General features: G+C 38.3%; 1 protein-coding gene across 2 annotated transcripts; it reads left to right on the top strand.

Annotated features, from left to right (window-relative positions):
* Positions 1-1,758: 1,758 nt before the first annotated feature.
* On the top strand, positions 1,759-11,632 carry samd1a (sterile alpha motif domain containing 1a). 2 transcript variants are annotated; one of them, XM_065263139.2, is made up of 7 exons: positions 1,759-2,241; positions 7,447-7,705; positions 8,143-8,333; positions 8,419-8,476; positions 9,092-9,167; positions 9,597-9,711; positions 10,653-11,632. In XM_065263139.2, exons 1-7 carry the CDS (start codon positions 1,900-1,902, stop codon positions 10,803-10,805), a joined length of 1,194 nt encoding a protein of 397 aa, XP_065119211.1. In that variant the 5' UTR covers positions 1,759-1,899; the 3' UTR covers positions 10,806-11,632. The 2 variants fall into 2 exon arrangements, with proteins under 2 accessions (XP_065119211.1, XP_065119212.1); XM_065263140.2 differs by having other exon boundaries at positions 1,761-2,241; positions 8,194-8,333.
* Positions 11,633-12,779: the final 1,147 nt, after the last annotated feature.

The following is a 12,779-nucleotide window of genomic DNA, read 5'->3' as shown; positions in this document are numbered from 1 at the left end:
CACCGGAACACGATGGAAAATCGAAGTTCAACTCACCACGAACACGTGAAGCAATCCGTTCATTTTGAAACGCACAAATCACGCAGTTTACAACACTGCTGCTATCATAAAACACTAATAATGGCCGAAATTGAACAACACGTTTAATACTGTTTAAACACGAGTACATCACGTTTAATACGGTTTAAACACGTCACACGACAGATCGCGTGAAGCACTCCATTACATTTGAAACGCACAAATCACACACTTTACCTCACTGCTGCACAAATGACGTGAAATCATCACCATCAAAAACAAACACCATCGCCTTAAACATAAAATAAAGTTGCCTCAACAATGTTTTAAGATGGATTGAAGAATAAACGTATTTAGTTTACTTACCACACCATCACCGGCGCGCCGTCTTCGTGGAAGTCGTTAAAATGACGTCACATCCTTTAGTTTGAAAAAAATTCTTCTTCTTCTTCTTCTTTCTTTTTTACCGGCGGTTGGTAACCAGCTTAATGGAGCATTACCGCCCCCTCTGTTCCGGAATATGAACCTGATAATAGGTCTACTCTCTATCGCAAAAGTAAACCAATTACTTTAGTTTAAAGATAGGTAGTTAGGTAAACCAGAGTGAATAACAAATTGATTTAGCATAACAAATTACACTTGTATTTTGTCTTAAAAATAAATGTGTATGTGTTAATGTAACTAAATATATTTGTGTATAATGAACAGTGCTACAAAACCCATTTTTTGAGTGTATCTTACATCCCAGTGTCACTTAATACTCAGAACAATATTAAGATAATTTTTTAACATCTTGTGATTCATGGTTTGATCTGACATCTAAAGGATAAGGCATTTGGGTCTCCTACTGAAAAAAAAACTGCTAAAATCAGCACAAGCAAGTTTTTTTTTTTTTTGCTAGTCTCCCAGCTTGATTTTAGATATCTTAAATACTGCCAACTTAAACCAGATACCATCTTTACTGTTTTTTAGTAGGGTCATCAAATAAATAAATAAAAATGTGAATGCTACTTCAAATATTTTTTTAAAGTAGGCAGCATAAAGTAAATTCTAAACTTATTTTAATTGACTAAATATGTTTTTAAACAACAAAATAGGTAAAATGGTGAATTAACTTTTCAGTGATAGTAACTGAATGCCATAGCCTTACGAAAATTAACCATGGTTTACTACAGTAAACTCATGATAACTGTAGTAAATCCATGGTTTTGCTAATAGTAATCAATACATCCAAAAAACATGGTTGCTACCCTTTAACCACAAAAGAAATCATAAGGGTAGCAGCCTTTCTATAAATAATGAGGTCATGAGACAACAATGCAGCGAGCATAGTATTGTTAAAAACGAACCATTGCATTATGCAAGTTTTTTGACATAATATTTTAAATGGTTGCCAACACTTAGTGTATACTTTGCGGTATGCAGTAGTATTTAATTTCAAACCAAACAGTATCTCACATCTTCGTCTATTTTTAACAGAATGCCAACATATAGTAACTGTTACTGTTAACAGAACAAGAGTCACCGAAACAATGAATCACGTGACATCAACGTGCGAAGTATTGTATAAATCATGTAAATCTTTGCATTTAGCATGTGATATATAGTGCGCAGTAAACACGTTGTTTAATTTCAGATTATAGCTGTTAAATGGCACGCTAATATGAAACAGAAAAATACCACCTTAATCTCCTAGTGGCGGGCCGCACTATCTCTCGAATTCCACCTTAAGCGCACAATGTGATCAACGCACGCGTACAGTGTTTCCGTTTTTTCTCCAGCGCGCTCGCGCCGCGGCTCGAAAACCCGCGAGCGTCACGTCGAGGGCAAAACATTGACGCACTTCATTCGCTCTGTCGCGCTTGCAGCCCATTAGGAATAATGTCCGAACCGTACCGCGACTGGATCCTGGGCTCCATAGACTCACTGAGGTCGAGAAAAGCGCGACCCGACCTGGAAAGAATTTGCAGAATGGTTAAAAGACGACACGGGTCAGACTGGGAACGAACCCGCTCAGAACTGGAGAAACTGATAGAGGAGCAAACGGTGCTGAAAGTGAACTATAAAGGCTCGGTTTCCTATCGCAACGCGGCAAAGGTGTTGCGAGGTCGGAGGAAAACCGAGCAGAGCAAGTGTGCGGTAAAGCAGCCGTCTCCAGCGGACTGGAGCACCGGCGACAGCGCGCTGGGTCCCGCGGATGAGGATCAGATGGAGGACATGGAAGTAAGTAAACCACAAAACAAGTGGTTGCGGGTCGTCAAAAATATGTGCATTGCGAAAATGTCAAACAATCGTAGTTTTATTAGTAATTTAACTGTTGTTCATTGGCGCATGCAACATAAAGGCAAGTGCACACGCACGCGCGCGGACTGGCGCAGACGGGGAGCGGCACAAACCTTCACGAGCGTCGGAAAATCGCCAACAATAGAAGCGCCTGATCTGTTTGTGGAGATTTTTGAGAACGAGTTTTGTTTAGGATTTGACAAAGCTCTACGTCACTTTTCCGTAAAAATCAATGTCAATATGTTAATAAGCCAAACTCAAGTGACCAAAACATCATGGGTCAGCTGATTGGCGCATTTCGACCAAGGAGATACTCTGAATAAAAAAAAACATAGATAATTTACAGCGAGTGATTGATTTTCTGCACCAATACATAGAGCGACAAAGTGAATATCACAATTCATAGAGATACAATTCACATTGCACCGTATAATACTTTATGTTTGTGCAGACGAAGTGCGAACGAAGTCGTCAGCGCGGTTCGTAAACCGCTGTAATTATTTATGTACTAACCTGTGCTCTCAGGTAAACGGTGCTTTTGGATGTGTTTATTACCACTTAATCATTGCGACAAGGAAAAAATGTCGGCTATAGCCACGTTTAACGTTGGCTTGGTTTGGGACGCGCTTGTCTCAGGCAGGCAGCGCGCCTCAGAGAGCGAAACGGGGCGGGCTCATGAATATTAAGTCGGCCACGTGAAGTTTGCCGCTGGCTTGAATAATGAATATACATGACCTCCCCACGATTCACTTCAGAGCACTGGTGAACCGCAGACCACTTAATATTCATGACCCCGCCCCTCTTTACTGTGGGACTTGAAGCCTGGAAGTTCAGCGCGCCTCCGTTCAGCAAATACACACCGCAGTGTTACTCATGCTGATCAAGTTAAGCGCTTTTGCTGTTCTTATTGACGCCTCCAGCCCCAAAGTGACAGTTATCTACAAACTGGGTGTTTTCAAGTGAACGATTGTTGGGTAATTTCTGGCACACACACTGAATAAACAGCGCGCGCGGCCTGGAGTTCGAGTCGACGGTTCTCCATAGCATCATGACGCAGATTTAAGTACCCGTATGATTTAAGCGCTGTTAAAATCATCAAATGAAAAAAAATGTGCATTTTAAAATTTAGTACACTATTTTCTAAGTCTGCTTTGCTTTTTGATTTATTGGTTATTAGTTTAAATGGCAACGTCAGTCATATTTGTAAACCTAAAATTCTAGCATAGTTCTTTAGAACTACTCACTTTCAAAAGATTGTTATCTGACAAACACACATGTCAAATAACCCTTTAATAAAATCTGTTTTACTGGGCAGCCATCTTCCTGTCATACAAGACTGAGCCTGCATCCCAATTCACATACTTGTACTATACTATGCCCTAAGAGTATGTGCTGTTTTTTGTTATGGGAAAGTATAGACATTTGAGTGCATTGAAAGAGATGGGACATACTAAAGGGGTGGTCACACTAGACTCCGAGAATGCAAATATTTTTCCGACATCTTTTTATTTGTCACATTCATAATATCTCTCATCTAAAATAGAAAACATGAGTACAGACGGATATTTTTCTGATGTCTGGACTCTATCATATATTTGTAATAAATGCATTTTCAGAGAAATCCCAATAATTTACTCATCCAAGTTGTGTCTTTATTCGTTTAGTCGATAAAAAAAAAAACGTTTTTTGAGGATAACATTCTAAGATTTTTCTCAATTTAATAGACTTTATTGGACCCCAACAGTTTACAGTTTCAATGCAGTTTAAAAGTGTAGTTTCAACAGATCTTCAAAGGGCTCTAAACAATCCCAACCGAGGCATAAGGGTCATATCTAGCGAAATTATCATAATTTTTTGTCCAAAAAAATAGGAACTTCTCGCACAACAACTTCTCGTCTTGCACTAGCCATGTGACGCGTAACGTGTATGCGAATTGGGATGCAGGGCAAGTCCTATCAGTTTGAATGAAAGAAGACTGATATAATTAAAATCACTCGCTAAGGTCAGCCGATATTTCCAACCAGCTATTTATCCTGACCTCTACTGTAACATACATTTTGTTTTTTTAATTTTAAATTGTGCCACAAAACATTTTTATAGCATAGTAACAGCTATTACTCGTGCAAAGATTGGCTGCGTCTGAAACAGCATACCTCTATAGCAGTGCTTCCCAATCCTGATCCTTGAGGACCCCCTCCCAGAAAGTTTTAAGATGTCTCCTTATTTCAAACACCTGATTCAACTTATCAGACTCTTTCCAAAATGGTAAACATGCCTCCCTAACAAGTTGATGAGTTAAATCAGGTGTGTTAAATAAGGAGACATCTTAAACATTCTGGGAGGGGGTCCTCGAGGACCAGGATTGGGAAACACTGCTCTATAGTATATAATAGGTGAAAAGCAGTAGGCGAGGTGAGTAGTAGTGTTGTAGTCAAGACCACCTAAACCAAGACCAAGACAGGTCCGAGACCGAGACAAGACCAAGACTTTAAAGGGTCGAGACCAAGTCAAGACCAAGACAGGCCGAGACCAAGTCAAGACCAGTGCAAGTCACTGCATTAAAACACTTATGATAAAAAATGTGAAATATGCATATGATTAAGCACTTCTTGTCTGTGTGTGCGTGTGTGTGTTTGTGTGTGCGTGCGTGTGCGTGTATGCCATCAGAGAAGTTGATAAAATAATCAAAGGCATTGCAGATATGTGGGAATTTATCTTTGTCTATAGACGGTTTCAGCAGTAACAACATAAACAAGTGGCTGTCGTGGTCCGCACACGTAACTTCCGGTAAACTCCGCTAAGAATAAATAACAACAAAGTTCAATAAACGTAGTTTATTTATATAACAAGCAAAAAACAACACATACATTTCCTAGGAAACCAAAACATTTGTTATTTTCGACGAGGCATTTGTTCAAGAGATCAGTTTAGCAACTAGTCAGACCATTAAAAAAACGAAACCGGAAGTAAAGTTCAGATCCAGATGTGTATCGCGTCAGCGCACGTGCATCCGATGAAACAGTCTATAAGCAAATAAAAGTGAACAAACGACTTAACCATTTATTCTGACCCGTCTTTTCATGGCTTGACATCCACTTAACACAATGCAGGTGTTTTAGTAATAAAATTAGAAAAATTTTCATTGGGAGAAACTTAAACAATGGCAGCATCATATGCCAAACCTAATTAAACTGCATAAAATTAATGATAAAAAATAAATTTGTGATGTGCCATCAGTTGTGGTCTTGACCGGTCTTGAAATAAAATTCCAAGTCCTCTTTGTCTGAGACCGAGTAAAAATGCGGTCGATTCCGAGACGAGACCAAGACCTTTAAAAAGTGGTCTTGAGAACTACAACATAGTGAGTAGTATATCTGAATTCATAGTATTTCAAAAACAGTAGGCGAAAAGTACCCAGATAACCTATGTCTTTCTTTGTTCAGTTGTGAAGTTTTCTTTTAGGAAAACATTCCAGGATTTTTCTCAATTTAATAGACTTTATTGGACCCCAACAGTTTACAGTTTCAATGCAGTTTAAAATGACAGTTTCAACCAGGGATGCTTAACGATTAATCGTGATTAATCGTTAGCAGAATAAAAGTTTTTGTTTACATCATATATGTGTGTCAACTGTGTATAATAACTTTGTATAAATAAATGTACACACATGCATGTATATGTTTTAGAAATGTTTACATGTGTATATACATTTGTATATTTATGTATAATTTATATTATATATAAAAATAAATACAATATATAAAAAAAAATTCTTAAAATTATACATGAATGTGTTCATATTTATATATATACATATTTATTATACACAGTTTTCACACATATGTGATGTAAACAAAAACTTTTATTTTGCTAACGATTAATCGCGATTAATTGTTTAGCATCCTGGCTCTAAATGATCCCGAACGAGGCATAAGGGTCTTATCTAGCAAAACAATCGTCATTTTCTGCAAAAAAACTGACACAAAGATATTAATTAGTCTTATTCCACATAAAACAACATCAGTAGTTGTCAGTAATCACGTGATTACGTAATACGTTAGGTCGACTGGCGCATCAAATATTTATGATGTAATGCTGCATATATTTTAATTTTTTTGCCAAAAATGATGATAGTTTTGCTAGATAAGACCCTTATGCCTCGTTTGGGATCATTTAGAGCGCCCATTCCCAAACTGTTGTCCGTGAGGGTACTGCAGGTGGTCCGTATAAAGGCAAAATAAAATATAAAATAATGTATATTTTTAAGAATATGTTTTAAGAGTCGGTTGTACTAACCAGTTATAGTTTTAGTGCTAGTAAGCTTATTTAGAGGCGCAGATAAATTCAGGACTTTGTGTAGACATATTTTATTATGAGTATTATGAGGTGGTCCGCGAAAATTCTTGATTACAAATAGTGGTCCACACACACAAAAAGTTTGAAAACCCCTGGTTTAGAGCCCTCGGTTGAAATTGCAATTTTAAACTGCATTAAAACTATAAACTTTTGGGGTCCAATAAAATGAGAAAAATCCTGGAGTGTTTTCCTCAAAAAACTTAAAATCTTCTCGACTGAACAAAAAAGACATCAACGTTTTGGATGACATGGGGGTGAGTAAATTATCTTGATTTCGTTATTATGAAAGTGAAACATCATGTTATTTTTGACTGAAAATGTCACATCCATATCACTGGAATTGCTCTGATGGTTTTAATTCAGTCAAAAATTGGTCAACAAATACCAGCAGCCAATACATCTGTAGATCTCTAATATGTAAGGAAAAATTGAATTGTAAGAAAATAATGCACACCCAAGGTGCAATGCAGCACGAGTAGCGTTACACCGCGGGTGTGCATTATTTTCAAATAATTCAAAGGACCCGAGTCAATTATTCCTCTTATACCACGGTTACCACAAACATTGCTCTGGTGCCTATTTTTAAGACATTTGACAAGTTAGGTGTGTGGTTATCAGAAATTAATGCATACCCACGCAACATTTCTCAGCCAATCAGAATTCAGCATTCAACAGACCCGTGGTATAATTCCAAAATAAATTTGGTCCATATGCAGACAATGAAACTGTAATTGTACAAAAATGTTCAAAGCACTTGTATTGATTGATGTGATGCTGCAATGTTTTTAGGATGAGATGTCCACAACAGCAGGAATGGATAGCAGTATGGATGAGGAGGGTGATGAGAGCAGTCTGGACGCCATGTGTGCACAGAGCACCACCGATTCGGGCATCAGCTTGAGTCCCATAACCAGCAGTAACATCAGTCTTCCTGTGCCCTCCCCCACTTCTTCAAAGAGCTCTCCGACCCATGATGCTTTGCGGCAGGATGGCGACAGTGCTTATATGATTCCTGATCACACACAGCCAGCAGCCCAGCAGGGCACAGGTATTTATGAACGACTGGGAAATGTCGCATTCACATTAGTATGAAACTCTTGCACATTTGGGCCAAAGCTGCATTCATGCACTCTGTGTCAGTCACAGAGCTGCTGGTGCTGAGTGAGCAGATACCATGATTAATAAAATGATAATTGTCAAATGCACATGTTGTGTGTGTATGCCCTTTAAACTCTGCTATTGGCGTACAACCAATATATGTCTACTTTTCTATAAGCTTAGCATAGGAGTCAACATAGAAGGCTAGTTTTGGGGAATCCAGAAGATGGGTTCATTTTACACATCTTGAAAAATATCCTATGCTTTGGACACTAAACGCAAAATGTTACCTATAGAGACCAATAGAAAGATACATGCCTGCCTTTTAAAACTGTACAAGAGCAGCATGCTGCAAGATAACAGGATTGTTTTTTATTGTCCTGGCAGGCTCAATTAAAGAGATTTCATTGGACTGGGTCTATCTGTTATTACCCGCAGGATCTCTGGAGTTGGGGCAGCAGCCATTGGCCATCTGTCCGTCCGCTCAGCAGAGCGCTTCTCAGGGAGAGGAGGGGCAGAGGACGCGGGAGAGCGCGCTTACCCCTGATCCGCCGCTGTCGGACTGCAGAGCCATGCCGGTAAGCACGTCCATCCTGCACAATGCAGCCAGGCGTTTCAATCTCGTGCCCGGGTGTCACATAGTCTCTGTTTGTCATTAAAAAGGATGCGGTGATGTCTGATGGAGCGCCTGATGTCGTCTCTGTTGCTGATGCTGAGGATGGTGAGTGACTCATTTACTTTGACCTTATATCTCTCAACCCACTGTACGGGAGATTGTGTAGCTAGATTGTTAGAAAAATAATAACTAATAAAAACATCTGCATTGAATTTATAAATCACTTTAGATTAAAGTGTATGCTAAATGCATACACGTAAATACACAGGATGGGACGATAAATGCCGATACACATGTATAATACCTGATATCAGTTTTGAATTGCACATGCACAGCTTTTTTAAGCACTATGCATTTGTATTTTTCATAAAAATACCTTAAAAGGTTTAAATAGGGATATGAATACGCTTATAGGCATTTCCTGGAGTTGCGTTTGTAAATGGTACTATGTGCTGCTGTCATGACCCAAAAGTTATAACTGCTTACACAATATACAACAAGATGAAGGTGTTATCTACAATACATTAAAAAGTTAAAAACATTTTCGGGAATCTAAATCTCTGTTGGTTGTAAATCCTAAGGCTTCACAATGTCTCCTGTGATGTCAGCATCAGCACCATTCTTAAATGGCAGATGCGTCATATATGGAGCGGTCGAATGACGTATCTATGTATTCAAATCTATGCGTAAATATCTATGAATTTTTTTTTGTTTTTGCAGGTGAAACGTGCAATAATGAACTCAAGGGAGTGACAGAGGCAGACACCGCATACAATGGAGAAAGGAACGATGAAACGTGAGTGAAAGTCTAACATCTCTTCAGTTTCAGCAACAAAGACTGAAAATTATATTGCGACTTCATTATCAAAGCTGTGTTGCTCGTATACACATTAAGTAAGGGATAATCCACCACGGATTGCCATGCATTAAAGGGTTTTAATGCATGACGTAGAGGCGAAGAACCACCTGACGTGTAGCGGAGGTTGCCTCTGCAAAGTGCATGAAAATCCTTTAATGTATAGCTAGCCGTGGATTATCCCGCTTAAGTTAAAGCTGTAAACATGCAATTGAAAACAATTGTTTATAGTAGCGGATTAATTTCTAACTGTAATCAAATTGAATGCAACTACCAGTGCATTAAACGGTTTTAATGCACACCTTCCAGCCAATCAGAATCGAGTATTTAAGCAGACCATGGTATAATCTGGTTTTGCTTCACTTTCAGTGATGTGGTAAAGGAGGAAATTGGGCAGGACCCTTTGCATTGGACCGTGGCTGATGTAGTCAGTTACATCACTTCTGTGGGCTTCCCTGAGCAGGCGGCGGCTTTCAAAACACAGGTTAGTACTGTAAACGACCACCGGAGGGGCCTGAATCTCAAACATTTTAAAGGGGACATATGATGAAAATGTTTTCATGTTTAAGTGTTATAATTGGGTTCCCAGTGCTTCTTTCAACCTAGAAAATGTGAAAAAGATCAACCCAGTAAATGTCTTTACACACCAGGACGTTTTCCGCACGCATTTATCGTCGACGTTTAACATCTCGTGACTCAAGAACGAGCGCCAATGTGAGTGCGCACAAAACGCAAGGCGCAAATGCGTCATTTTCAGAAAAACGCCTGAGGCACGTTTTTTTTGGTTTTTAAAAGTTGGCCGACCAATGAGATTGGCGCTTTTGTTCACGTACCTGGCGCTGTTGAAGTTCCAGTAAAACACGACTTGGTGGCGCTCAAGCACAAAATGGTCTTGCGGAGCACGTGGAACAGGTACATGGAACTTGTGTACCGGCATATATCTGTTTTGTATTAAGCGCCATCTAATGTCCAGGGGGTGAATTTGCACCTCACTCGGCTCAGCGCCAGTAAAAATCGTTTGGGTGTGAAAGCAGAAAAACGTCACGATAAACGCGCACGAAAATTGTCCCGGTGTGTAAAGACCTTAAACCATTCTCTGCAAGCATGTGAAAAAATAGGTCATGTCAGAAGAGATTGTGATGTCAGAAGGGGATCTTATTATAATAATACTGCCCCTTAATCTGCAATTATCCAACAACGACACAGCAATTTAGTGCAGAGAGAAAATAATTGACAGAACAGTTGAGTTTCAATTTCAACATACCACCATTATGGCGATCAGTGTTTACATTTCACTCATTTGCATTTTAAAAGACACGCCCATTTTTGCTCGCACCTACAAAGTGGCAATTTTAACGTTATAATAAATTATCTACATGGTATTTTGACACTCATCTGACACTTCCTGTTCCTTAATTCCAACAGGAAATAGACGGGAAGTCTTTATTGCTGATGCAGAGGAGTGATGTGTTGACCGGTCTGTCAATCAGACTTGGCCCCGCCCTCAAAATCTATGAGAATCACGTGAAGGTACTGCAGAGAAGCCACTTTCAGGACGACAACCGCCTCTTCTCCTAGAGCTTGTTTTCATTGAACTGACTGAAATCTTGAAATAACGGGAGAATGGCGCTTTATAAGACTAGATTTGCACAAGGCTTTTATCATCTCTTCCTCGTGAGGACATACGGCATGATACGGTCCTGCAGTCCGTTCTATTCTTCTGTTTGTCCTGTTTATTCCTCACAGGGCTGATGGGACCACTCGTCTCGGTGAAGCATTCACCAGTATTTCCTTATATATATTTCCAATACTATATGAACACTTTAATGTCCTGTTAAATGTGGTACGTTCATCAATGTTATACAGCAGTCTTAAAAAAGTACATGTAAAGCTGTTCAGAATTTGAAACTGTGGCATTGAATCTTTTCTGTTATGCATTGTGACTGCCAAACAGCATCAGGGAGTGAGTTACTGATGTGTCGATCTCAGCACTTCACAGCAATATCATTTACAGAAAGAGAAGTGTTCATTAGATGGAGATGACAAATTTAGATGGCTGAATCGCACAAAAACCCACCAATATTCGTTAGAAAATATAAAGGTGTAATAAGATTGTACTTTCTTATATTTTAAGTCAGACATTATTGAAAGGTTATGTGAGATTCACGCAGGTAGTGTAGTGATTTCATCAAGTCACCCAAAAATGTGCGCGGCATATAAAAGTGTTGACATTCCAGATACATCTCTGTCTCGCTGTAGACTAAAGCTTTCCTACAGAAATAGTTATGAGTTCTACATTGTGGTACTTGTTTGACAAATTGTCACGTTGTTTTCATAAATTTGCACCATTTCTGTATCCAGATGTATATGAACAATAAAGTCATTTTTTTATTTATAACTATTCACTTAAAGTGCACTTTTTGTCATGACAAAAACACAACATAAAATGTTTTGTAGCTTACTAGTTATTTTATATGACTATATATATATACATTAAAGGGATATTTCTGGGGAATACACCATTACATTTTCATAGTATTGTTTTCCCTTGTATGGAAGACAACGAGTGTCCCAGATCTGATTTCAGGGTGAGTAAATGATGACAAAATACTCATTTTTGCTTGAACTATTCTTTAAGACATGTGTGTATAAACTAAAAAACATACTAGAATGTTATGTAAGGGCAATTTCACAGCTTTCTGAACAAGTTGTGTTTTATAGTTATATATTAAACAAACTTGAAAAGCTTAAATGTTATGTTCTTTACTCCACATTCATGTAATCTTTAATTTATAAGCAAGTTTTGATTTCAGTTGTTATAATAAAACCGCATTAGGGTTGCCAAGCCAGGATTTTTCCAGCAAAATTGGGCTTTTAAGCTTGCCGTGGATTATTTTTTCCAGTTTAATGGAGGGAGGGATTTTATTCATCAGTTGTCATTGTTAAGATATGATGACTTTATTTATGAAATCAGACTGTGTTTATGATTACTACTATGCAGTGATTTTCAAAAGGAAACTGTAATGCATAACATGGACTGTAAAATACGTATTTTAAAAATGGGAGTGGAATATTTTGAGTTTTGGGCAATATGTGCATTGGGATAGTTGTGGGGAAGTTTTGATTGGTCATTGGTCTGGCTTGTTACACTGATCTGGCAACCCTGGTTTCTATTTATTTTCTCAATATGTGATTACATTTAAAAAGGATTTGTCTGTTTAAATAATAGAATAGTTTACTTTGAAATTCAGTTTTGATTGGGCTGGCTTTGTTACACAGATCTGGCAGCCATGATTTCTATTCACTTTCTCAATATGTGATTAAATGTAAAAAGGATTTGTCTATTTAAATAATAGAAAAAGTTTAATTTAAAATTCAGGTTTGATTGGTCTTTGGGCTGGTTTTGTTAAACTGATCTGGCAACCCTGGTATCTGTTCACTTTCTAAATATGTGATTAAATTTAAAAAGGATTTGTATATTTAAACAATAGAAAAAGTTTACTTTGAAATTCAGTTTTGATTGGTCAGTGGGCTGGTTTTGTTGCACATATC

Source organism: Paramisgurnus dabryanus, chromosome 3 (assembly GCF_030506205.2).
Source record: "Paramisgurnus dabryanus chromosome 3, PD_genome_1.1, whole genome shotgun sequence".
Taxonomy (NCBI): Eukaryota; Metazoa; Chordata; class Actinopteri; order Cypriniformes; family Cobitidae; genus Paramisgurnus; species Paramisgurnus dabryanus.
This window is presented reverse-complemented; position numbering and strand designations above follow the sequence as displayed.

Coding starts and splice junctions, on each gene's coding strand:
- samd1a (XM_065263139.2), top strand. CDS start 1,900: ATGTCCGAACCGTACCGCGACTGGATCCTGGGCTCCATAGACTCACTG. Junction 2,242..7,446: donor ATCAGATGGAGGACATGGAA/GTAAGTAAACCA, acceptor CAATGTTTTTAG/GATGAGATGTCCACAACAGC. Junction 8,477..9,091: donor TGTTGCTGATGCTGAGGATG/GTGAGTGACTCA, acceptor TTGTTTTTGCAG/GTGAAACGTGCAATAATGAA.